Consider the following 27953-nt stretch of genomic DNA (forward strand, 5'->3'; position numbering starts at 1 on the left):
TGCAGTCTTAAACAGTCTTACCTTATCCCAAGACAAACGGGCCCGTTCACACACAGACACTCACATGGGGATTGCAGATGAACAGGTCAGCACGTCCAGGAATGGCATCCGGACAGCTCTTCCTCCGGTCCCCAACTCGCACCGCGAAGAAGATGGATAAAGACGTCAGGAGCTCTCCACGTGTCGTTTTCGCGCACGGGATTATTACAGGGTGAACGGTAGGGCTGGCTTTGGTGGTTACACTTGCGGCTGCGTACGTAATAAGCAAATAGTTCAATATGCGCTTCTCAATCAAGGGCTCTCGACACTGTCGTGTGCACGCCGGTCCTCTGAGTTCTCCTCACACGAGTGCTCCGGATCAGTTCTCTCCAACACAGTTCTCTCTCAACTCTAGCGCCTGCCTCTCCCTTCTCATAACTCCGTATGCATGCGAGTCCTTGCAAGTCTTGTTCAAGGGATTTGTGCGCTGGCTTATATAGCTTTGCCCAGCGAACCCTCTCGAACTTACTAGACGCTCTTTACCATGCCCTATCAAGCCATGCCCTCTCAGCCCTGGTTGGCTGGTAGCCCTTACCGTCACAGCCTCTGACGCGCTGCTTGACGCGGCCACACCTCGACCTCGCGCTCCTCCCTCTTCCTAGGCCTACGTCGTGTCATTTAACTAGTTCGAGCGAACTAAGGGCAGCGAATGCTGCTGGCAGCCAAAGCGCCACACACGGAGGGGTCAGCCAAAATGGGGCGCGGGATCGAGTTTGCCCATAGATGTAATTAGAGGGTGGCCGCAAAATGAAAAGGACCTAAGCTCATTTCTTTACACAACGCAGATAGTACTAGGGAAATGGCCTACTTTTACACATACTATGACATAACTAATACTCTAAGTGGGCCTACGTGTTGCTTGTGGACTAACTATGGGGGGCAAACCTTTAACCTTTAATGATGTCATATTGACAATCTCAAAACCGCAACAATACCTTTAGTCAGTGCAGTATTCTGTTTATTCTACCAGGTGAGCGCCAGGGGTATTGCCCCTATGTTTTACCACTTGAGCTTTTGTCATCAAATTTTCAACAAACCTTTATTATGCAAAAATGGAGAAGATGAATTAATAATTGGGTCAAAATGTCAAAAGGCAAAGTCACAGTAAGTACAAATAGCCCTTATTGGCTCATCTGCTGCTGCACACCATGAGACGGCTGGGTTTTGTAATCGCCTCCGTGTTTCTCTATTTTGTCCGCTTGCATTTTGAGATGCTTTCTAGTTTACCAGTTGAGCTTTTGTCATCAAATTTTCAACAAGCCAAATAACGAGAATGTGAAGAACGCCAATTAATAAGTACTAGGGCATGCCCGTACTATATATAAGCTAGGACGTGCCCGTACGTGGGTGCCCGTTCCTTGCCAAAAAAAAAAAAAAAAAAAAATTTGTGTAGGGGTGTGTGTGTGTAAACATCCTAGGGCGTGCCCGTACGTGGGTGCAAAAAAACATGCGTGCAAACAACAACAAAAAAAAACTTTGAAACCACGTGGCAGTAACGACCACAGAACCCCCCCCCCTCTATTTACATGAATGGTTTGGTCCATTCGCAACGACCACAGAACCCCCCCCCCCTCTATTTACATGAAATGGTTTGGTCCAAAGCGAACGGCTTGCGGTGTTTGGTAAAGAAATCGCCATAGCTCGGTAACTACTTGTCCGATTAATTTCAAACCTTGAAAAGGCACATCCTCGGGTCCCCAGCAATATACCTGGCAAGTTTCAAGTATATCGGACCGGTAGTTGTCGAGAAACAGCGGTCACAGACAAACATACACACATACACACATACAAACACACATACACACATACACACAGAGATTAATGGAATTATAGATAGATTACTTTTTTTAAGCTTTTGTTTTCTTCAAGTTTAATTTGAGTACAAAGCAGACGTGGATAGGCTTTGCATTTTGGGATGCTTTATAGTTGTTGTTTTTTCTTTACTTCCTTCTTGTTCCTTAACTTTTTTTATTCTGTTTCTGTATTTTCTCTTTTATTGTACCAGTCAGCTTTATTCACATTTCTAATTATTTTAATTATTTAATACGACATTATTACACTGATTTATCCTGAGGCGCATGCGATTTGGTCTCTTCCGAAGACAGAAGCCTCTTCCAGAAGATTGCTTTGCACCGAACAGGCAGAACAGGCAGAAGAGAAGCAAGATGGCGGCCAAACATGTATTACTCGCGCTCATGATGGAAGAATTAGACAAAGATGACACTACATCACAAGTTGATGCAAATATCCAGATTGTGTTTTCACTTGCAAGTTTTGCTGCGTAAGTATTAAACCAGCAGCGTTTCTCCGTGACTGAAATTAGGCGAGGCCATTTTGTTTTCGAAGAGCCCGCGCCTCTTCTGCTGGATGACGGGAAGAGGCAGAAGAGCTTCCGAGAAGAGAAGAGTCCAAATCGAACGACCCGGAAGAGTCTTCCGGAAGTCTCCTCCTCTTCCAGAAGTGCAAATCGCACGCGCCTCTGATTTCGGTGATATGAATCCTGATTTCACCTCACCAATTCTCAAAGGGATGGTCGAGGCGATTGTAATTTGTCAATTGGCCTGTTAGTCAGGTTCACTATGTTAACAAATATAATTTCGTTCAAAATTTTGGTAGATTAGCAAAACGATACATTTTTGGAATATTCAGAGCATGAGGAATCCAAAAATTAATGTTTACCTTTGCGTAGACACCTTTGCGAAAATGACACTCAGGACAGTGATGAAGATAGTCAGGTTCACTTTGTTAACAAATATAATTTCTTTCAAAAATTTGGGATTAGCAAACCTGTACATTTTTGGAATCTTCAGAGCATGGAGAATCTGAAAATCAATGTTGGCATTTGCACAGACACCTGCATGGCCGCCATTTTGGATTTTGAAAATGGCCGCCATAAAATACATATTTTGCGCGATCTCGGCTTCTAGTCAACCTAGAGACTTAATTAAATATGCTAATCCTATGTTTTCTGGGTCAAGGAATCCAATAAAGGCCTCAAAATAGTGCTCAGGGTTATAGAAAAGCAACAAACAAAGGTAATTGAAAACCATTGTCTTTATATTTGTGATATAACTGTATTACATAATACATGATATTGCAAGTCCTTTGAAGTTATAGGTTGTTATAGGAAGTTATAGGTAGTATCAGATTGAACTATAAGTCCTATACACAGGATCTACGAGGTCTATAGCGTTCAGGAATATGCGTTTACAGATCTTCATCACTGTCCTGAGTGTCATTTTCGCAAAGGTGTCTACGCAAATGTAAACATTAATTTTTGGATTCCTCATGCTCTGAATATTCCAAAAATGTATAGTTTTGCTAATCTACCAAAAGTTTGAACGAAAAAACATAGTGAACCTGACTATGTGTACCAGTGAGTATATGTGTGACTGTCTCCGTGCAGATCTACTTTAATTATAAACTGTTCATTCTCAGATCTACTGTAATCTATATACCTAGGCGAGGCTCTGAAGCGTTAAATGCTCTCTCTTATTGCGTTTGAATTTGGTGGATTAATTCATATCTTCTTCTGCCTCATATTCTTCTTTGTCATAATATGTTATTCTGATATACCGCATACCTTTGCTTATCTAACTTTTGTTTTGCTCCTCATTTTAATTTTTGCATTACACGTCTTAGTTGCTCTTTGCCCTCACAAAACCCACTCTTACTTACAAATGTTCTATATTGTTACGGACGCGGTTAAGATGTTACTTTGACCGAGCGGTTGGTATGACCGCGACCGTTACAGGATCCCCGATTGGCCCGACTCCCCCAACGTTGACGAGATCGCACCACAGATATTCAATTTGGAAACCTCTAAAGCGACCGAAAGAGAAGGAAGAGAGAAGAAGACAGAGTACGGAGGAATAACAGGATTTATTATACACACAAGCAAAAAGAAGGAGCGATCAAAGTTATTTACAAGCAATGGATGGAAGAAGCAGTCACACAGTGAATCGTTAGCTTATACTAGTCAATTTACTTAACCCCAGGACAACGATTAGGACAGACGACGTTCACACTTACACGGGGGATATTGCAGGCAGGTATGGCTTGAGGATGGATGGTTGTTTTTGGGAGGCAATGGAGGGTCCAGCGTGGATTGCTGCCTGGCGCGTCCTTTTCGTGGCCTGCGGCCCCTTAGCTGCCCTCTTAGCTGCAGCGCAGCTGGTCGCACGATGGCTCGCACACACCTGCTCGTTCAGGCGTCTTCCTTCTCCCCAGCAACGACGAGCGACAGCAAGCAAGAGGACGGGGTCAGAGCAAGAGCAAGAGGGTGGAGTGCGTCCCGCGGCGGCTTATATTGGCTTCTCACCGAACCTTCGCGCACTTTCTCGGGGGTTCCCGCTCCGCCCTCTCTTAACCAAACCCCTTGTTCTGGGTTGGATGAGCGGGGCCGACTTACTCCTCCCCCCTATGACGAGGGGGGCGACCCGTCTTCTCTAGCCACTCCCCTTGTTCGTAATGACCACAAATGGCGAAAACCCGTCAGCAGCTGCAGGTAAGGCGCCGTCACGTTGCACAGCAGTTCAGTACTGCAATAAACGGTTGCTGTCAAAGCTCAAGTGGGGGAATCCCTGGCACTTGAGCTGCCATGGATCATCGGAGGGGCCTACGCTTTATTTCGTTTGATGCAATGCAGAGTCAATCTAGTGGGAAACACATATTTAGCCTACATAGAATAAGGAAATAAACTATTTAAAAAGATATATCGTGGCCTGTGTGTAAGTTTCATGGAATTAACTAGGAGGACGGCTGCGACCATTATTTACATTACGAGGGTGTTACACACAACAAAACCATACTTTTCACATTTGTTACACTTTCTCCAAAATTGTTACACTTCTCAAAACCGTTACACTTCTCAAATTCGTTCCACTGCACCCTCCTTTCTTCAGGCCCAATTCTCGGGCCTACAAAACTTTAACTTAGTGTGACACGTAGGTGTAATTCCCTCTACAATTAACCTGACCCTGAGTGTGACAATCTTAAAACACAAATAAGTATGTCCCCCTATTGCATTGCACCCTGTCTAACAGACTCAAGCCCACAGCTAACCGAATTACGGAATTGTTCTCAAACTATACATTTACGGTGGGGAGCATTATTTACAGTGACGTTATTTCTTATTTACAACGCAACCCAGGACCTGTGTTTTTTTTTTTCTTTTTAGGGAACAAGAAAAAGAAATTCCTGTTGGGAGGGAGGAGACAACACGCATTGCATCGATGCACCAGTACCAATACCACCAAAGCACCCAAAAGCACCACCAAGCACCCAAAAGCACCACCAAGCACCAAAAGCACCACTCGATGCACAGTCACCACTGTTCATAATAAACACAACACAACAAAACAACTGGTGGTGGTCTTCTCTTTCTCTGCTGGGCCGATGTTCTTCCCGACGTCTTCTGGCTTCATGCGGCCTACGAGGTCCGCAAGCAAGATTCCCTGGCCACTATGGCCGGTCTCCAACAGAGGTGCCCTGCCCCAGAACCTGGGGTCCATCAAGTGGTACTTGGCCGCAGAACAGCGGTCCATAAAGTGGTACATCAACGCAATGCATGCTGGTTCTGAGAATCTCGTGCGCACAATGGCCATCTCACGCATGCTCCCCTCGGCGCCCAATGGCGCACAGGTCCTCAAGTGGGAGACAAAAGGGGGGAAGACAAATGAGCGAGGGGTAAGGTCACAAGGGTACACGTCAATAAAGGCAATGCAGGGTGAAGTGCGTACGGAGAGCGAAGTGAGAAAAACTCGTCCCTACCGTACGTCACCCCCCCTGTCACCTACACTACCCTTGCCCTTACCCCATATTTACAAGAATTTACACCTTTACAAATTCGTCACTACGTCTTGTCTTCCCCATCTTTCCCTTCTACACCAAATTCGTCTCCAATCCCTCTACTTCAAAATTTGCCATCACCAATTCATCATCAATCCTCATAAGGAGGGAGAGATGGAACATCAAAGCACAATGTCACACCCACGTCATGATGCGTCTCACAATCCAAACATTTGCATCAATGAAAAATAATAAAACATGGCATGGTGTGGAGTTACCTCATCTCAGGTGAGTGGATGCAGATGGTGCAAGGAGACTCCAATCCTAACTATCCTCTAAATGACCTTAACACTCTTTACACTACCCGGGGTCTTTCCCTGCCAATCCATTGGCCACTTACACTATGGGTTCTAACAACCAATTCCCATTGACCAAACTGTGGTGCTTCTCAATTTGGGGTCTCACTCCCCCGATTCATCTCCCGGTGCCCTTGCACAATTTCTGGGCTGTGACGTGTAGCTCTCCCAGCAGGTCTACCCACCTGCACACCTCCACCACTGCAGTTGCCACCCGAGCTTACCTAGCTCCTCACCCTAACCTAACTAACTGGGGAAGGCCCCTCCTGGCTCTGTCACCCCACTCGGTGCCCTCTGGCACTGGGCTACCCGGGTCCGTCCTCCGGATCCTCGGGCCCCATCCACAACAACTACTACCGGCTCCCAGAGCCCACCTGCGGCCTCACCTGGCCGACATCCTCACAGTGGTGGAGTGCCCAAACCAACTACACACACTAACAGGCTACACACCCAGCCATTTCCACAACACTAATGCACCCATCCAAATACCATTCTCTCACCCGCACCACAGATGCCAATATCCAACCACAATTTACCTATACCCTCTACCTAACACTTACACTACCCGCCCCGGATATTCGTGATGGGGGTCCACTCTTCCCCCATTCACACCTTCGCACCATCCACTCCACTCCATTGTTTCCACCATACTCACTCCACGACCATCCATTCCAATACTCCATATATTCCACACTCCATGTCTTCCACACAACCATTTATTCCATACACCTGTTGGTGCACACCTGTGCACTCACACCTGGTGCCACCTGCACCCTCCTTCCTTCCTGGACCATTTGGTCAACACCACACGCAATCACCACTACTCCCTCATACACTGCTCCACACACCTGTTCAGTTGCACACCTGTGCAATCACACCTGTTCAATCCTCAAACACTCGGCATCATCTCATCTAACTACTCCCCTCTGAAACTTGCGCTTCCCAGTCGTCCCTTTAAACTATTGCGCTCCCACGTCATTATCATCCACACTAAACTACCTGCGTCCCCACTACAGGTATCCTTGTCACTAACTAACCTTAACGTTGCCTAATGTCATCTTCTAGGGCCCTACACACAATATCCTAACCCACCCGGGCTAGTTTTCACTGCCATACACCCCATAAACCTAGTGCTCCTTTGCCCCCCCTCGCCGTGAGGGATGGTGGATTGCCCATCCCACCACATCGGGGAGGTCCCACTATCAATTTTGCTCGTCCAAATTCAAACCAATTCAAAAAATTTCCATTTACTGCCAATTCTACCCACTATTATAAATTTCGTATCAAATCACTATCACTATCACTATCACCATCATCACAGTCCACTATATCCTAGCCTCGGTGCGTCGTGACATCATTAAACTCGGTTTGTAAAGCCGAGCAATGAATTCGGGTGGTTTGGTCGCCTGCAGGTTGAATCCGTCCGGCTTTCGGTTCAAGGGAGGTGGTTTGGTTGGGCCGAGGTTCCACGCACCATCTCGGCGTGGCACCTTGCGGTCCCGGGCCCGATGGCTCAATCTCCCCCGGTCGGAACCCCGTCCCCACGAGGGGGCACCGTTCCGCCTCCTCCCACTCGCCCTTGAACCGGACCGGTCGCCTCGCCCGCCAAGGCCCGGACTCGACCGTGCGGGGCGGGGCCAAGCCCGAATCGGCAACGACGCTTCGAAGAGAAACGACGCAGCTTCGATCCGCGCCGGGCCTCGCATCCAACAAAGGGCTCCTCGCACCGAGTGCTCGCATCGGCTATCCGTCGCTCTAACCGCTAACCCGGTTACCGTCGATGCTTCACCTGCATGCTCACATGCATACGCTACCCCTTTCACCCTCACCAAACCCGGCGTTCCAACGCCGTCCGTACATTCCACCAACGTACTCCCTGTTACACACCACACCTCTTGCGCACACCTCGGTCCACACCTCTCCTCCGTTACGTCCTCCGTAACACTCACCATGGGCGTGCACTCTGGCATCCACCCACTAACGCGCTCACATGGGCTCTCCCACACTCGCGCTACCATCAACTCAGGTGTGCTTCCTCGCACACGTTCCCCCACCACTTTACTCTCCGTGTCACACTCCATACACCCCGACGTGCATTCTCGCTCGCACTCGGATTCACTCCCACACTTTATAGCACACCCACTCGCCGACGCACACTTTTTCCTCCCACGCGTGCCATTTCCACTCACACGGGACCCTTCACCAACGCCCGGGTGCCATATCGATCCCAATCGCGCGACAATTCTTTTGTCGCTAAACATCCTCTTACAAAATCTCCCCGCACAATACACAGCACGTCTCACCTTCGGGGTTCTTCTTCCTCCCTGCACCAAAACCTGCAAACTTCCATTCGGGTTAAGCACAGCATCGTGGTGTGAGCAGGGACTTTGCACATTTTCCATTTCTCCCTGCAATTCCCGGGCTACCTCCGTCATCTCTTCAATTTTAATTCCCAGCACTGCTTTGTCTTTGTTCCCCTCGACGACCGTTGGCTTTAATAAAATTCCCTCTACCTCATCGGTCGCCGGCTTTTCCAAACCCCGTGTCGCGATTTCTACCCCCGTCATTGTACCCGTGCTTTCCTCCGCTTCGCTCAACCGGCGCTTCTCGACCCGCGTTACCTCCTCGTGCACCCCTGGGACCCTCTCGCCCACCATGCGGTCTCTGTCCCTCTGCTCCATATCGGCCCTCATTCCGTTCGTTTTTGCATCAATTTTGTTTCCCAAGTCATTTATGAATTGCTCCCTCATCTCGGCCATAAGGGCCTCCATTTCAGCCATAAATGATTGCACGTCTTCCACCGTTGGTACAAAGGGCGCGGCTCTATTTGGTGCCGCTGTAACCACGTGCGTGAGGCCGCCATTTTGTGCACCTGATACACCCTCAACCACCTCATTGCTCCCCTCCATTTGATCCTGGGTTACCCCTAACCCGTCTATCTCCCCCACCGACATCCGATCGCCTTGATTGTCCATGGCGCGATCTCAAAATTCGGGTTTTATAAAACAACGCAATTTCGGCAGCTCGTAATTTTGACCAAATATTTTTTTCCTACACGTTTTAAAAATTTGGTTCGGGCCTCGTATCCCACTCCTAGACACCAATTGTTACGGACGCGGTTAAGATGTTACTTTGACCGAGCGGTTGGTATGACCGCGACCGTTACAGGATCCCCGATTGGCCCGACTCCCCCAACGTTGACCAGATCGCACCACAGATATTCAATTTGGAAACCTCTAAAGCGACCGAAAGAGAAGGAAGAGAGAAGAAGACAGAGTACGGAGGAATAACAGGATTTATTATACACACAAGCAAAAAGAAGGAGCGATCAAAGTTATTTACAAGCAATGGATGGAAGAAGCAGTCACACAGTGAATCGTTAGCTTATACTAGTCAATTTACTTAACCCCAGGACAACGATTAGGACAGACGACGTTCACACTTACACGGGGGATATTGCAGGCAGGTATGGCTTGAGGATGGATGGTTGTTTTTGGGAGGCAATGGAGGGTCCAGCGTGGATTGCTGCCTGGCGTGTCCTTTTCGTGGCCTGCGGCCCCTTAGCTGCCCCCTTAGCTGCAGCGCAGCTGGTCGCACGATGGCTCGCACACACCTGCTCGTTCAGGCGTCTTCCTTCTCCCCAGCAACAACGAGCGACAGCAAGCAAGAGGACGGGGTCAGAGCAAGAGGACGGGGTCAGAGCAAGAGGACGGGGTCAGAGCAAGAGGACGGGGTCAGAGCAAGAGGGTGGAGTGCGTCCCGTGGCGGCTTATATTGGCTTCTCACCGAACCTTCGCGCACTTTCTCGGTGGTTCCCGCTCCGCCCTCTCTTAGCCAAACCCCTTGTTCTGGGTTGGATGAGCGGGGCCGACTTACTCCTCCCCCCTAAGACGAGGGGGGCGACCCGTCTTCTCTAGCCACTCCCCTTGTTTGTAATGGCCGCAAATGGCGAAAACCGGTCAGCAGCTGCAGGTAAGGCGCCGTCACGTTGCACAGCAGTTCAGTACTGCAATAAACGGTTGCTGTCAAAGCTCAAGTGGGGGAATCCCTGGCACTTGAGCTGCCATGGATCATCGGAGGGGCCTACGCTTTATTTCGTTTGATGCAATGCAGAGTCAATCTAGTGGGAAACACATATTTAGCCTACATAGAATAAGGAAATAAACTATTTAAAAAGATATATCGTGGCCAGTGTGTAAGTTTCATGGAATTAACTAGGAGGACGGCTGCGACCATTATTTACATTACGAGGGTGTTACACACAACAAAACCATACTTTTCACATTCGTTACACTTTCTCCAAAATTGTTACACTTCTCAAAACCATTACACTTCTCAAATTCGTTACAATATTTATCTTTCTGAGAGCCATGTTGTCTTTGAAAATGGCTGACGATAGGAAGAATCTCCCAAGAATAGTTGTTGATATAAACTTTTGCACTGCTCTTTTTCACCGTTGTTTGGGAGGCTGGTTGTAAACATCTTTATCCTCCTTTTCTCCCAGCAGTGAGTGATGGCCATGCATTTCGTCAATGCGGTACTGATGGTAGCTGGCTCTGGGACGTCGAGACGAATGCAACATGGTACAATTTAATGGAGTGTTTTGACAACAGCAGCCAGGTGATTTTAACCTTCTAAGTGCTGTACAGCCTCACACCATGTGACACCACATCATTTCCTGTGTTAACATCCTGTTTGGCATAATTTGCCAAATACAGCGGCCCGTCTTACATTTATTTTACCTATAATGTTGTGGATTTTTGCTTGATCTCCCAGGGATGATCAGAATTTCCAATTCGAAAATCCATCGTTCCTCAGGATTCTGGTTTCAATCCGATTCCACTTCGGGTTTCTTTAAAATATGTGGTTCTCAAATCACAAGCTGGATTCTTGTGTGAAGTGTTTTCATTCAAGTCTTGGAAATCCTTCCTGACATACTTTCTTGCAGCATGACCATTTTGGGAATATAATGCAACTTCTGAATGACATATGCACTGTGGGATACTCGCTGTCCTTGTCTTCCTTGCTACTTGCTTCCATCATCCTTCTTGTCTTCAGGCAAGTGATTTAAACATTCCTTGCGATCCATTGCTTCTCTCATCCTAGGCAGATCTATAGATTTCAAAAAAGGTGGGGAGGGGCTGGGCAGTGGGGAGTAGGGGGGGGGGGGAAGGTGTGGCCATACACCACCTTGTGAATCTTCCAATATTAGATTATTTGAATAGAGAGAGTGACAGTGAAAGGGGTCTTAATGTTGAAAAATTCTATTGTAATGATTTTACAGAGAGCTGAGGCATCACGCTGTCACTGTCACCCCTATGATGTCATTTCTGGGGACCACTTTGGCCAAGTAATAGACAAAATCATCAAAATAAAGGTGAAATATTCCATCCCAGACCTAGCAGCACCACATTGGAGCAAAGTTTATCCCTCTATATAGGTGCATTTCCTGAAATCGGTGAACAATGTAGGTTTTATCCATGCTCTGTCGTCATGGCATCACCGTCAGGGCAAAAGTTGAAAGGTGGATCACAGATTCTATTTGGAGATGAAGGACGTGTTAGCTGTGTTGTTTTAAACTGTGCTTACAGTTAAAAGAAGTAAAAATTTATTTTCCACTTCCACTAAAATGCCATTAAATCATAATGAATCATACGCCATTCATCACTTCCACCAACGAAGGTGGGCAGAGGTTATGTGTTTTTGACCCCTGTCTGCTTGTTTGTCAGTCTGTCTGTGAACAGGATATTTCAAAAAGTTGTGCACGGATTCGGTTGAAATTTGGTGGAGAGGTTGGGTGCGTGACAAGGACGAAATGATTGGATTTTGGTGAAAATCCGAATCCGGCTATTTGAATATCTTAAACTAGAGCGGCACTCGGTAGAGCGCACACCTCCGCCAGGCTGAACAGTTTGTTTTGTATCCCAATGATAGGCCGGATCTGGATTCGGACCTGAACCAAAATATACTCGGCTTGTTCTTGTCACCGAACCAACTCATCCACCAAGTTTAGTCATAACTTGTCCATAACTTTTTCAATATCATGTAATATATCGCTTTTCGCCCGATCTCTCAATGGTGAAGAATCACTTAATAATTAAAATTAAATAATTCTCATATCCGAATGCATAGTCAGATCTTCACCAAAATCGAATTGATTAGTCCTTGTCAAACACACAACCTCTACACCAAGTTTCGCTCAAATCCGTCCACAACTTTTTGAGAAATCCTGCTATGTATCGTTTTTGGCCCTATCTCCCAATGGTGAAGAATCACTTAAAGAATTCTACTAGCCGGATCTGAATCCGGATCTTCACCAAAATCTAACCCTTTCGTCCTGGTCACATATGCTACATCTCCGCCAAACTTCGTCATAATCCGTCCGCAACTTTTTGAGAAATCCTGCTATGTATCGTTTTTGGCCCTATCTCCCAATGGTGAAGAATCACTTAAAGAATTCTACTAGCCGGATCTGAATCCGGATCTTCACCAAAATCTAACCCTTTCGTCCTGGTCACATATGCTACATCTCCGCCAAACTTCGTCATAATCCGTCCGCAACTTTTTGAGAAATCCTGCTATGTATCGTTTTTGGCCCTATCTCCCAATGGTGAAGAATCACTTAAAGAATTCTACTAGCCGGATCTGAATCCGGATCTTCACCAAAATCTAACCCTTTCGTCCTGGTCACATATGCTACATCTCCGCCAAACTTCGTCATAATCCGTCCGCAACTTTTTGAGATATATTGGTCACAGACAAACAGACAGAGGTGAAAACATAACCTCCTTTTTGCAAGGAGGTTATGCAAGGGCAAGCATCTTTGGTGGTGGAGGTTAAATAATGATTCTTCACCATTGAGAGATATGGTCAAAACGATATATATATATATATATATCATGATATCTCAAAAAATTGTGGACGGATTATGACAAAACTAGGTAGACGAGTTGGATATGTGACAAGAAAAAGCCGATTCGATTTTGGTTCAGGCCCGAATCCAGATCATTGGGAGACCAACCATAAACTGTTCAGCCTGGTGGAGGTTTGCTCTCTACCGAGTGCTGTTCTCGTTACGATATGAAGTTGGCATGTTGTGTTGATTAAGTTAATTTAATTGGTGGAATTGCACGACTAAGACACATTCATTTGAGTCCAATGTTTATCAGCGTTTTGCCATCAATTATATTTTGCTCGTTGTTGTTTTTTTTTTTGTTTTTTTTTGTTTTTTTTTACTGCTAGTTTTTAAACATTATATAATACTAATCAATTTGCTATTGAAGTACTGCAGTGAAATTAAACTGACTGTGTTTGCAATGAACAAATGAAATGTTGCACTGACATTTTAATCTCAAACCAAATATCAGAATTAAAATTGATCAATCACGAATATTGTTTCAGTACTGTGACTTTATTTCGTGAGATGTAAAAGCGAGACTGTTTTTAATCTCAGAATTCAAAGAAGAGAAGTCATGTAAACATCACTGTAAATATGACTCAATAATGAAATGTCGACTTTAATGCAATAAAATTGTTTGAGGGTTTTCAAATATAATGCGTTCACTTTGTGTCATTAGCAACACGTTTGCCAGTTATTTTTTTCTTCCTTACCTCATTATTTCTCCTTTCTTTCCTTGAAAATTAAGGGAAGGTGTCGAGACTCGTTGGAACCCCATATCCACTTTTGGTTGTTTATGTATTCTCAAAATATTAATTCAATTTTTTTAATCATTTGCTCTCTCTCGATCACAGCAACATAATTTACTTTGGCATGTCCCTTTGCAATCATTTTGCTCTTCACATATGTTTTTATGCCTCCGCTCCTGAAGGTGGCCTGAGGCATTATGTTTTCGGGTTGTCCGTCCGTCCTTCCGTACGTCCGTCCTTCTGTACATCCATCTGTCCGTACGGGCTAAACCTAGTTTTTCTCAGCAACGACATGTCTGATTGAGCGAAACTTTCAGGGTAGGAGTGACACCCATGCAGAATGTTTTTCTTATGATAAATGTGATGTCATAGGTCACGTGGTATGGCAGCCATCTTGGATTAAATGCAAATAATAATAAATATATTTCTCAGAAACCGCTGAATGGAAAAATTTGAAACTTGGCACATTGTCAAGTACTCCCAATGGGGAATAAAAGCATGATAATGATGACATCATACGTGAAGTGGTATACCAGCTAAAAATGTTTTAATCGAATTCCTTATCCTAAAAAAAATCTGAAATTGCATGCACATGATCTATGACCCATTTGTATTGAAATATTAAATTTATGATATCATAGGTCACATGGTTTGGCAGCCATATTGGATTCAACCTAAAACCTTTAAAATGTCTTCTCCCAAACTACCAAATCGATCGACTCAAAACTTTACATGTGTCATTGACTAGGCATGGCGATTAAAAGATGATCACGAAAGCATCATTGGTCACATGGTGTGGTAGCCATATTGGATTGAAGGAAAATATTAAATAATTATATCTCTGAAACCACTTTTTTTTTCTTTCTTTTTTTTGTATACTGAATCGAGGCTCGTGAAAGAGTTAACATTTATTTCACAAACAAATCAACCAGACAAACAAAATATATAAAAAGAGGGAGCGGAAGACAAGATGGGGAGAGAAGGGGAAGCACACAAACACAACATTTGAGAGCAGGGAAAAGTGTGGGAGGGAGAGGGCTTGGGGGGAGGAGGCGTGGGAAGGGGGGGGGGGGAGAGGTATAAAACACAAGGGGACCGAAATTAGCGGGGGTAGAAAAGATCAAGGTTTTAGATGGGGGAAGATAAGAGATGGTGGTGAACAGCTGTTTTAAAGACCTGGAGGGTGGAGTGGGATTGAAGAGAGTGAGGGAGTTTGTTCCAGAGTGGGAGAAAAGAGGAATGAAGGAGTGAAGGTGAGCAGAAAGTCTTGATTTTGGCAGTTTAACCATAAGAGGGTTGCAGGCAGATCTTGTGCGACCTGTCGGAATATTTGGGGGACAGAGCCCAGAGAGAGCTGGGGGGGGGGGGGCAAGGCCAGAGAGGAGTCGGTAGAAGACGGAAAGACCACCAACCTGCCTGCGGTGAGTGAGTGAAAGGCCCTTGGAGTTAGCTTCATCGCGGGAGATTCCAATGATTCTGAACGCTTTGGTTTCAACAGCGTGAAGATGAGCTAGGTGTGAGGCAGGAGCACCAGACCAGAGGGGAGAGCAGTATTCCATAGAGCTGCGGATGACTTACCCTGTCAATGCGAAATTTTACAAATATCATCTAACACCACTGTTGCATATAGTTAGAAAATGATGACATCGTATGTCATGTGGTTTGGCAGCCATCTTGGATAGAAAAATGAACCATATCCGATCAACACGAAACTTCACAAACGTGATCCCCTCCCCATACATATGCAGAGTGTACTTTTTTAAGGTAATATGTCACATGGTTTGGCAGCCATATTAGCTTGAAAGCCGATATTTAAAAAAATCCCTTCTCTAAAACCGCTTCACCGATCAATGTGAAACCTGTCACGGCTGGTTAAAATGTGATACTTGAAAAAAACCAATGAAGGGATTTAAATCAAACTTGTTTATTTTAAGGACAGTGAATGAGGGCATTTACCTGTTGTGGGACTATGTGGAGGCATATTGGCGACACAGTCACATTTTCTCTAGTTTCTCCTCTAAAATTTTGGCCTGTCTCTCCACTCGCTAACTCTTCTTTGACATCTTCCATTGTGGTTGACATTACATTCCATGGCAAGATGATATATGAAATTAAGGTTACTTGACAGAAATTTGTGTGACTTCCTTTCCATTGCAGGCGTTTGCACTGCACGAGGAATTTCATTCACTTGAACTTGTTTGCATCATTCATGCTTCGTGCCCTGTCCATGATTTGGAAGGATGCAATGATATCCCAGAAATACCGACAGTTCTGGAAAGAGTTATCTTCGGATCAGGCATTGGAGCATGCAGAGGTAAAAGAGGTATGGATGAGGATTACAGTGAAAAACAAACAAACACATGGATCATCACCAATTTATTGGAGATACTTGGGGATGAGGTGATTGGGGGGGTAGGGGGGTGACATATTGGGGGAGAGGGGCAAAAGGAAATTGAGACAAAAGTGTTTATTTTCATTTTGTCTTATGAAGCAATATGAGATGTGCTTAGATGCTGAAGATTATTTTCATTTTGGCTGATGAAGCAATATGAAAGGTGTATGTATAAACGATGAAGATTGTTCAAACAAGAGGAAAAAAAGCAGAGTCAGGACACAGAGCATTATGATGAACACAAAATGGGATTTGAGAAGGCAATGAAGTAAAAGCTAAAGAGCAGTGGTTCCCAATTTTAGGGTCGTTACGAGATTATAAAAAAATGGAGTTGTGAAACCACCTGGCAAGGTGCTTTTATTTATTTATTTATTGTGTTATAGCAATAAGGGGAACACTGTAGTACTGCCACAACTTCAAATTCTTCCGTTTTGTATTTCCTGTGTGTGAAACTCACCTTCGAGTCAAACTTCCTTCCCAGGGATGTCACCTCTTTAAACAGCTCAGCTAGCCCTGTTCTCACCTATAACATGGCCCTCCCACTTCAATACTAGCTTCGGAGATGCGGAGTGCCACCTCTCCCATGAAGCCAAATTCAAGCGGTTGTGTTGTAATGCTTAAGTCCATCCAGGTCAGTAAACACATGATGAAATTTAGCTTCTGAGTGTGTAACAGTTGTTATGCTGGCATATTTCCAACAGAAAAATGTTCATCTTGTGTGTGTATGATGTTGAGGTCACAACTACCTGAATAGGATCACACTTTGAGGAAGTTTTGGAACCCCTGCTGTAGAGGGTATAGGAATTCTGTTGCATGATAATAATTATTTAATCGAAAAACATGGTCACAGACTGACAGATTGTAGTTTATTTTTGCTGCAAAAATTAAATTTATTGACTTTGAGTATGGAAAAGGATTTGTTGAGATATTAAATCACTTTGCACTCCAGGAATTCATGAAATGACGGAAGATGCACATAGATGTTTTGCATGCTTTGGATAGTGTATACAGTCACGTGAAAAAGTAAGTACACCCCACGTAAAGTTTTGACTTTTTCAACATATTTCAACATACAGCTATTTGATCTTCATTTCAACAATATTGATAGATAAAGGTGATATAATATAACAAATATCATGAAACATTTACATTTTGTTGTCCATTGTACAATTTAAATAAACATAAATGCAAATTTGGCATGTGGAAAAAGTAAGTACACCCTTGGCTCTAATAGGTGGTATTGCCCCCTTTGGCAGAAATAACCTCAGGTAGGCGTTTCTTATAACTGTCTAACAGTCTCTGACATCGACTGGGAGAAATTTTTGCCCACTGCTCCATGCAGAATTATTTCAGCTGTGCGATGTTTGAGGGGTTTCTTGCATGCACAGCTCGTTTCAAATCCCCCCACAACATCTCGATGGGATTTAGATCCGGGCTTTGACTTGGCCATTCCAGAACCCTCCATTTCTTTCTTTTCAGCCATTCCTTGGTGGATTTACTGGTATGTTTAGGGTCATTGTCATGTTGCAAGGTCCACCTTCGGTTGAGCTTCAACTTTCCGACAGATGGCCTCACATTATCCTCAAGCACCCTCTGGTACAATGAAGAATTCATAGTGGATTCTATGATGGTGAGCTGCCCAGGCCCTGATGCAGCAAAGCTGCCCCAAACCATAATATTTCGACCACCATGCTTTACAGTTGGTATCAGGTTCTTGTGGTCAAATGCTGTCTTTGGTTTTCGCCAAACATGTCTTCTGGTACTGTGGCCAAATAGCTCTACCTTTGACTCATCTGCCCAGAGCACATTGTTCCAGAAGTGCTGGTCTTTGCCTAGGTGTTTATTGGCAAACTTTAGTCTTGCCCTGATGTTCTTTCTGGACAGCAAAGGTTTCCTCCTGGCACACCTCCCATGTAGATCAAATTTGTGCAGCCTCTTTCTAATGGTAGACTCGTGCACTTTCACATCAGCAATGGCAAGAGCTACCTGTAGGTCCCGTGATGACATTCTGGGGTTCTTAGAGACTTCTTTCAGCATCGTGCGGTCTGCTCTCGGGCTGAACTTGTTGGGGCGGCCTGGCCTGAACAAGTTGGCAGTTGTTTGGATTCTTCTCCACTTGTAGATGATCTTCCGGACAGTCGAATGATTGATTTCAAATTGTTTGGAGATCTTTTTAAATCCCTTCCCAGACTCGTAGTCATCTATAACCTTCTTTCTGAAGGCCTCAGAGAGCTCTTTTGATCTAGGCATGGTGACGCCGCACACTTCAACAACAAAGAGCAAACCAAACTAAATGTCTGAGGTTTAAGTAAGACAGGTTCCTCCAAGATTCTCTAATGTGTTCTAATCATTTGCACCTGAGCTGGTGCACCTGATTCTAATTTTAGGTATTTGAAGTAGTGATAAATGTAGGGGTGTACTTACTTTTTCCACATGCGAAATTTGCATTTATGTGTATTTAAATTATACAATGGACTGAAAAATGTAAATGTTTTATGATATTTGTTAAATTATATCACCTTTATCTATCAATATTGTTGAAATGAAGATCAAATAGCTGTATGTTGAAATATGTTGAAAAAGTCAAAACTTTACATGGGGTGTACTTACTTTTTCACGTGACTGTAGATTTGTGTGTCATTGCTTTAAAAAGTATTGGGATGAATCCACTAGTTCTTGGAAGCTAATTAGTGTCGAGCCACATGGTTAGTACTTGAACGGGGGACATCCATGCATGGAAGCGTGTTGTTGGCCGAGTGATTGCAGGATCTCGGGTAGTAATGCATTTCATCTGAGCTGTCTGGCCCTATATATTTTCTGTAGAGACGAATTCAACTGATATTGAATCTTAAATCATGGCACCTGATTCCTGGAGAAGCTGACTGTCCCATTTGCATTAAAGATCCCACAGAACTCCTCAAAACGAGTGTGCCATTGATTGCCTCTACTCTGGCTAGATTGTTTGTCTGGACATGTAAAGGTAAAAGGATGTGGATATTGTTAGGTTCAGTGAATTGTAAGAATGGGGTTAACAGCTAAAATTGGGATTAGTACCTGGAACAAAATTAATTTGATAGATCAAGTTAATGGGTTGTGGGTACAGGAAAGGCATGATGTGCCAAATGGCCTCCTCTTGTGTCCTTGTCTTTGCACTTAAGTAATGTTATTCTCTTTCAATGAAGTTCCATGAATTTTGGGTCAATGTTAAAGAATACAAAGATAACAGATCGGTAAGATTAAGCACAAAGGCAGAGAACTTGGGATTTGATGGTTTATGTGCAAGCAAAGAGCAGGGATGGAGGTTTAACCTACTTATGAGCAGATGGATTGCAAATACTAATCCAGACACCATGATATAGCTTCCATTGGTACGAATGTCCAGGTTTCATACAACACGAGAGTCATGTGTCAAAATTCACAAAATTTTGTTCTCGGCGACTAAACAGACACCACTCATTGGCTTTGCTAGTGGGGAGGGTGACTGTGACTTCCTGCCAGGACTAAAAACAACACCTGGCAAACGGCGGATGAGCTTCCGTGGGGAGCCAACGGCCAACCAGTAAGGAGATGGTGTCTCTTAAAAATACCCATCCGGTTTGGACCGGTTCAAGTCATCCCAAAGACTTTAAAAATGGCACGTGTTGCTTCCTTGCTTGAAAAGGATAGAGCACGGACAATCTCCATCGGTTTGCATCCATGGGGAGGAGGGAATTCCTCTTGAGGAAATGCCCCGCTGAGTACGGTGAGAAAAGCAACACCATTGTTATGACGTCACTGGTACCCAGAGTATCCTGGGAAGTGACGCTAGTGACGGCACTTCCCCCAAGTTCAGTGGCTGTGTTAAGTGTTTGTTTTGTGTGTGTGTGTGTGTGTGTGTGTGTGTGTGTGTGTGTGTGTGTGTGTGTGTGTGTGTGTCAGCTTTATTACGAGCCTTAGCCAAGTATTATAAAAAAAAAAAGTGGAATTTCAGCAACATCCCAATTGTTTCACATAATTGCATTTTATTGCAATCAAGTACATCTCTAGTTGCATTTATTGTTTAATTCATTATCCATGAATGAATATTTTCTAATACAGTGAGTGATAACCTGGTTTGTGCGAAGGATCGGTTCTTGCAATAACAATTTCGCACAGACTTAGGGACAGAGAGAGAAGAGAGGAGGGAGATGGGAATGGCGGAAGTCAGAAAGATTCAGAAAGAAAGAAAGGTCAGAAAGAAAGAAAGGTCAGAAAGAAAGAAAGGTCAGAAAGAAAGAAAGGTCAGAAAGAAAGGTCAGAGACGTTTCTTTGCTACAGGTCCAAAAAAAAAAGTTTACATACACGACTATGTGGAGAAGTTGAACAAAAGCTTCACTCTCTCAACCCATAAGGAATGTTGATGCATCTTCAAAGCATTGTTTAAAAGCTTTTTACTAATGCTAAAGGTTTACGACCTAAATCACATGTCCACATGATGTCATGCATTCACTTGCCCTCACAAGTCTGGCCAATACTGTGGTTAAAATAGTATTTGAGTTTAAAGGAATAACAAGATGTCGTTATCAGATGCAATGGAGAAAAACAAAGATCATACGGGAGGGAAACCACCGTGCCAAAAGAATGTTTTTTTTTTTGTGAACACTGCTTTGAGTTTGCTCAGTTCAAATGTAAAACATAAAATTACTACAATTTCTCTAAACGTCCAAACTTCACAAGTATTTTAACTCGTCTGAATTAAGCCATCTGGAACACAACAGCTACCTGGTTTGAACACAGCTACCTGGTATGGAATGTAGTATAAGCGATTTCCAAATGTAAAGTAAAGAACAACCAAAGTTTACTTCAACAAATTATTTCATTTGACCTGTTTTTTCTACAACTTATTTCACCATCAATTCCACAACATTAACTATGTCAAGTTTTCTGGAACCGGAACGCGTATACTGTTGTGATGGACACTGGTCAAAATTTATGTATTTGCGACAAGTGTTTTGGAAGGAAGGAATATTCAAACTCTACAATTTCAAGAAGAATGTGACGTCATTAATACATTTTAATCAGAATAAGTGCAAAAAAGGCTTCACCTCTTTACTATTGACTAGCCGAAACCCGTGGAACATCCACGGAAGGGAGGATGTGGTGTATGGATAGAGTGTACCATTATGGATGGCATAGGGGATTTGCTTGTCCGAGTAAGAGTTAGGAAGAAAGATGAGAATGAAGAGTGCGTATATGAACAACGATCGCCGACACCGGCACAAATGCATGCTCTGGATTGTCCACTCAGTGGACGGCTTGCTTTCGCCTTCGCCTGTCCAATCAGCGGACGGCTTGCTTCGCCTTCGCCCAGCAGATGCCAATACGATGGCGTCGTAATATGGCGTCGTATCGGCAGTTAATCGGATGCTTTTGGGCCCCAACGACGGCTAATTCAGATTTTTCGAGTATGGCTGTACGTGATAAACAAAGAGCGCGGTTCGTAGATCGTAAATCCATTAGTGCCGTGGGCATCGGGTCACTGGGTGCGGCGTAAAAGGGATAACAAAGTCGAGTCCTTACGCTATTATTATATATACACAAATAATTAAGTTAAGCACCCCTACACAACGAATTAAGGTAAGCACCCCCTAATATATATTCTTTGTGTATATGTATACATTGGCATATATTCTAAGGTATGTGAGATCAAATAATGATTGGTATGACATTAGCAATTATCCATTGATGAAATTGAGTGATCAAAGTGAAAAAAAGTGATTGGTTGAGTCAGTGATCCGATCACGTGGGTCCTACACACGTTATTGACGCAAAGATCGCTAGAGGTCTTCTCAGAACAATGACTGTACGTTAGAAAACATAAACGTCATCCACACTGTCCGTGATGGACCTATAGCTCCATACTTAAATTGAGGTGAAAATATGCCTAAAATTCCCAAAAAATTTCACCTTAAATTATTCAGAATAAAATATTGAAAACGGCATGATTGTTATGTTTTTATGTGACCATAATATCACTTCTCCAGAAAATATAGCAATATCATGGGTATATTACACTGTTTTGACGACAACAAACTTGTAATGTGCGAGGTTGTAAAAAAACGGGGGGGTGCTTAACTTAATTCTTTGTGTATAGACTAGCCAAAACCCATGGAACATCCACGGAAGGGAGGATGTGGTGTATGGATAGAGTGTACCATTATGGATGGCATAGGGGATTTCCTTGTCCGAGTAAGAGTTAGGAAGAAAGATGAGAATGAAGAGTGCGTATATGAACAACGTATTTATTGCAATCTACTTGAATGACAACGCTACGATATACTTTTGAAAATATCACGTACCGTCTCGAAGTCAATGCCATCCTTTTATCTCTTCGTATACAACTCACTGATTTCTACCTTATCGTGAACAGGGTAAAGCCTACTTTGATAATCATGAACGGTGGCAGATGCAGGAGTTGGTGAAACGAAGGGGGGGGGGGGGAGTTGGTGAAACGAAAGGGGGGGGGGCTGATCATGACCTACCCTACGCCACATGGCCTACGCCATTTGTTGAGATCATGGCCACAACGGAAACACAACTGGATAGGTTGGGCCTAGGCCTACGCCTATGTTTCATCACTCGGCGAAGTACACTTTGTTTTAAGCTTTCAGAAGCTGAAGCCTTGTTATTTATTGCTTTATATGATACTGATGGGCTGCTGATCGGTTTCACTTCGTCGTAATCACAGTATATGGAAGAAATTATTGTAAACCCACCTGATGAGGTTAGCGTACACCGCGATCGATGACACCGGCACAAATGGCGGAATGCATGCTCTGGATTGTCCACTCAGCGGACGGCTTGCTGTGCGCCTTCACCCAGCAGACGCCAATACGATGGCGTCGTAAGATGGCGTCGTATCGGCCGTTAATCGGATGCTTTTGGGCCCCAACGTCGGCTAATTCAGATTTTTCGAGTATGGCTGTACGTGATAAACAAAGAGCGCGCGCGGTTCGTAGATCGTAAATCCATTAGTGCTGTGGGCATCGGGTCACTGGGTGCGGCGTAAAAGGGATAACAAAGTCGAGTCCTTACACTATTATTATATAGATAACTATATTATACCGTGACAGTTTTTTTTTTTTTTTTTTTTTTTTGTATACAAGATCGAGGCTCGTGAAAGAGCTAACATTAATCACACAAAAAGTCAAACCGACACATAAAACACAAAATAAGGGGAGCGGTAGACAAGATGGGGGAGAGAGGGGGAAGGACACAAACACAACATTTGAGAGCAGGGACATCGAGAGAACTGTGGGAGGGAGAGGGTTTGGGGGGAGGGAGGAGAGGTATAAAACATATGGACACTGCAAGGACTTCCAGGAAAGAAGTTGGAATTTCAAAAAAGTGTATCTGGGGTGAATTAGCGGGGGTAGAAAAGATCAAGGTTTTGGATGGGGGAAGATAAGAGATAGTGGTGAACCGCTGTTTTGAAGACCTGGAGGGAGGAGTGGGATTGAAGAGAGTGAGGGAGTTTGTTCCAGAGGCGGGAGAAAAGGGTAATGAAAGAGTGAAGGTGAGCAGAGATTAACAGCGATTAACAGTTAACAGCGATTAAGATACATAATGAAGAAATGATGAGATTTTATTGGTCTGTTGGGCTGACAGGATGGCCTAGAGGTATACACACTCACCTCTGAGCTGTCTATCCTCGGTTTAAAATCCGGACTCACATATAAACTGCCATCCCGGTGTTTCACAGGCAGGGTGATTCATCAGTTTGTGCCGTCCCTCATCCCTCCAATGGATGTCTGCCGGCATTTGTCAGTGGACGTTAAAGATTCCACTGTGGCCTTCGTGAGGAGTTGGCAGGCTATCGCCGGCATCCTGGCCATATTCCAAATTCCTGCCCTAACCAGTAGAGGGCACTATCAGCAGCTCAGCCAATGATGCCATCCTCCATCCTTGTACTGCACACAAACAAAGAATTATATTGGTCTGTTCATTAACAAAATAAACCGGTGTGGTTTCAGCCAATTTTCGTTTATTTTCAGCACACTTACATATTTATTGGTGTGGTTTCAGCACATTTCCATTTTTTTTCAAATAAATAACCACTTGTTCTGTAAACTCAGAATTGATTGCATATATTACACAACATAAGACATGCCAGATTCCTAAATACAAAACATTATTATCAGTTTTCTTTTAACTTCTCCAGTTCTGCACAACGAGGAGTTATCGCTAATTTGTCATGTTGGTATTATGTTGAGAGCATCCCGAGTGGATGATTCAGTGTCCACTTACCAAGTGCTGTGCTGCATTCAACAAGGAGGGTTAGGAGGCTGCATGTTTTTGTGAATATTGATTCTGAAGAAGTTGCTGCTACTTTTACGAGTAAGACTTTTTGCCTATTGTTGCAATTTCGTCTGTATAATCCACCACGGAGTAGGAGGCAGTGAACTAGATTGTGATTCTGTATTCAGTTTACAATGAGACAAATAAACAAGTCAATCAGATGGAAATTGAGGATTTTAGGGATTTGAAAAGGTTATCGACCTTTGGCCAATGTTGACCTTTTGGCCTATGTTGACCTTATGACCGATGTTGATCTTATGACCTATGTTGATCTCAAAAATAGTTGGTGGTTTAATTCAGTTCGCTGATATGAAAATCCCATTCAAATTTCAAGTCAATCGGATAAAAATTGAGGATTTTAGGAATTTGAAAAGGTTGTTGACCCTTGGCTTATGTTGACCTTTTGGCCCATGTTGATCTCAAAAATAGTTGGTGGCTGAATGTAGTTTGCGGATATTCGAATCTTATTAAAATTTCAAGTCAATCGGATGGAAATTGAGGATTTTAGAAACTTGAAAAAAGTGGTTGACCTCAGGCCTATGTTGACCTCAAAAATAGTTGGTGGCTGAATGTAGTTTGCGGATATTGAAATCTTATTAAAATTTCAAGTCAATAGGATAAAAATTGAGGATTTTAGGAATTTGAAAAGGTTGTTGACCCTTGGCTTATGTTGACCTTTTGGCCCATGTTGATCTCAAAAATAGTTGGTGGCTGAATGTAGTTTGCGGATATTCGAATCTTATTAAAATTTCAAGTCAATCGGATGGAAATTGAGGATTTTAGAAACTTGAAAAAAGTGGTTGACCTCAGGCCTATGTTGACCTCAAAAATAGTTGGTGGTTGAATTCAGTTCGCTGATATGCAAATATTATTCAAATTTCAAGTCAATCGGATGGAAATTGAGGATTTTAGGAATTTGAAAAGGTTGTTGACCCTAGTGTTGGGCTAGTCCCTGGTGTTGGGCTAGCGGCTAGGGTGCCGGCTTAGGATCCTAGGATCCTGGGTTCGAATCCCGGTCAATTGCTGAATTAACGCCAGGGGGGTTGACTCAGCCTGTCATCCTTCCGAGGTCGGCAAATTGAGTACCAGTTCACTGGTAATTCCCTGTTTGTCGTTAAAGGCGGCAAAAAGGGCTGGCGTCAGGAAGGGCATCCGGCCGTAAAACATTGCTTCAAAAAGGGGACCGAAAAACAACAACAACCACAGTTCCCGAAAAAGGCCAACCCCCGCTTGCGGGGAAAAATGGCCTCTAAAGGTGGTTGACCCTTGGCTTATGTTGACGTTTTGGCCCATGTTGATTTCAAAAATAGTTGGTGGCTGAATGTAGTTTGCGGATATTCAAATCTTATTAAAATTTCAAGTCAATCGGATGAAAATTGAGGATTTTAGGAATTTGAAAAGGTTGTTGACCCTTGGCTTATGTTGACGTTTTGGCCCATGTTGATTTCAAAAATAGTTGGTGGCTGAATGTAGTTTGCGGATATTCAAATCTTATTAAAATTTCAAGTCAATAGGATAAAAATTGAGGATTTTAGGAATTTGAAACGGTTGTTGACCCTTGGCTTATGTTGACCTTTTGGCCCATGTTGATCTCAAAAATAGTTGGTGGCTGAATGTAGTTTGCGGATATTCGAATCTTATTAAAATTTCAAGTCAATCGGATGGAAATTGAGGATTTTAGAAACTTGAAAAAAGTGGTTGACCTCAGGCCTATGTTGACCTCAAAAATAGTTGGTGGTTGAATTCAGTTCACTGATATGCAAATCTTATTAAAATTTCAAGTCAATTGGATGGAAATTGAGGATTTTAGGAATTTGAAAAGGTTGTTGACCCTTGGCTTATGTTGAACTTTTGGCCTATGTTGATCTCAAAAATCGTTGTTGGCTGAATGTAGTTTGCGGATATGCAAATCGTATTCAAATTTCAAGTCAATCGGATGGAAATTGAGGATTTTAGGAATTTGAAAAGGTTGTTGACCCTTGGCTTATGTTGACCTTTTGGCCCATGTTGGTCTCAAAAATAGTTGGTGGCTGAATGTAGTTTGCTGATATGAAAATCCTATTCAAATTTCAAGTCAATCGGATAAAAATTGAGGATTTTAGGAATTTGAAAAGGTTGTTGGCCCTTGGCTTATGTTGACCGTTTGGCCCATGTTGATCTCAAAAATAGTTGGTGGCTGAATGTAGTTTGCGGATATTCAAATCTTATTAAAATTTCAAGTCAATCGGATGAAAATTGAGGATTTTAGAAACTTGAAAAAAGTGGTTGACCTCAGGCCTATGTTGACCTCAAAAATAGTTGGTGGTTGAATTCAGTTCGCTGATATGCAAATCTTATTCAAATTTCAAGTCAATCGGATGGAAATTGAGGATCTTAGGAATTTGAAAAGGTTGTTGACCCTTGGCTTATGTTGACGTTTTGGCCCATGTTGATTTCAAAAATAGTTGGTGGCTGAATGTAGTTTGCGGATATTGAAATCTTATTAAAATTTCAAGTCAATAGGATAAAAATTGAGGATTTTAGGAATTTGAAATGGTTGTTGACCCTTGGCTTATGTTGACCTTTTGGCCCATGTTGATCTCAAAAATAGTTGGTGGCTGAATGTAGTTTGCGGATATTCAAATCTTATTAAAATTTCAAGTCAATCGGATGAAAATTGAGGATTTTAGAAACTTGAAAAAAGTGGTTGACCTCAGGCCTATGTTGACCTCAAAAATAGTTGGTGGTTGAATTCAGTTCGCTGATATGCAAATCTTATTCAAATTTCAAGTCAATCGGATGGAAATTGAGGATCTTAGGAATTTGAAAAGGTTGTTGACCCTTGGCTTATGTTGACGTTTTGGCCCATGTTGATTTCAAAAATAGTTGGTGGCTGAATGTAGTTTGCGGATATTGAAATCTTATTAAAATTTCAAGTCAAAAGGATAAAAATTGAGGATTTTAGGAATTTGAAATGGTTGTTGACCCTTGGCTTATGTTGACCTTTTGGCCCATGTTGATCTCAAAAATAGTTGGTGGCTGAATGTAGTTTGCGGATATTCGAATCTTATTAAAATTTCAAGTCAATCGGATGGAAATTGAGGATTTTAGAAACTTGACAAAAGTTGTTGACCTCAGGCCTATGTTGACCTCAAAAATAGTTGGTGGTTGAATTCAGTTCGCTGATATGCAAATCTTATTCAAATTTCAAGTCAATCGGATGGAAATTGAGGATTTTAGGAATTTGAAAAGGTTGTTGACCCTTGGCTTATGTTGACCTTTTGGCCTATGTTGATCTCAAAAATAGTTGGTGGCTGAATGTAGTTTGCGGATATTGAAATCTTATTAAAATTTCAAGTCAATAGGATAAAAATTGAGGATTTTAGGAATTTGAAATGGTTGTTGACCCTTGGCTTATGTTGACCTTTTGGCCC

General features: G+C 43.3%; 1 protein-coding gene across 5 annotated transcripts in view; it reads left to right on the forward strand.

Moving 5' to 3' along the window:
* Window positions 1-27953, forward strand: part of LOC137436743 (glucagon-like peptide 1 receptor) — a 131284-nt gene that overhangs the window by 46419 nt on the left and 56912 nt on the right. For 3 of the 5 annotated variants that reach the window (XM_068130795.2, XM_068130794.2, XM_068130798.2), the window contains exons 5-7: window positions 10690-10805; window positions 11134-11243; window positions 15990-16155. In XM_068130795.2, coding sequence (XP_067986896.1) covers window positions 10690-10805; window positions 11134-11243; window positions 15990-16155 — 392 coding nt within the window. The remainder of the gene's footprint in view (window positions 1-10689; window positions 10806-11133; window positions 11244-15989; window positions 16156-27953) is intronic. The other 2 variants (XM_068130797.2, XM_068130796.2) reach the window with 2 other exon arrangements.

Source organism: Myxine glutinosa, chromosome 11 (assembly GCF_964187855.1).
Source record: "Myxine glutinosa chromosome 11, kmMyxGlut1.1, whole genome shotgun sequence".
NCBI lineage: Eukaryota > Metazoa > Chordata > Myxini > Myxiniformes > Myxinidae > Myxine > Myxine glutinosa.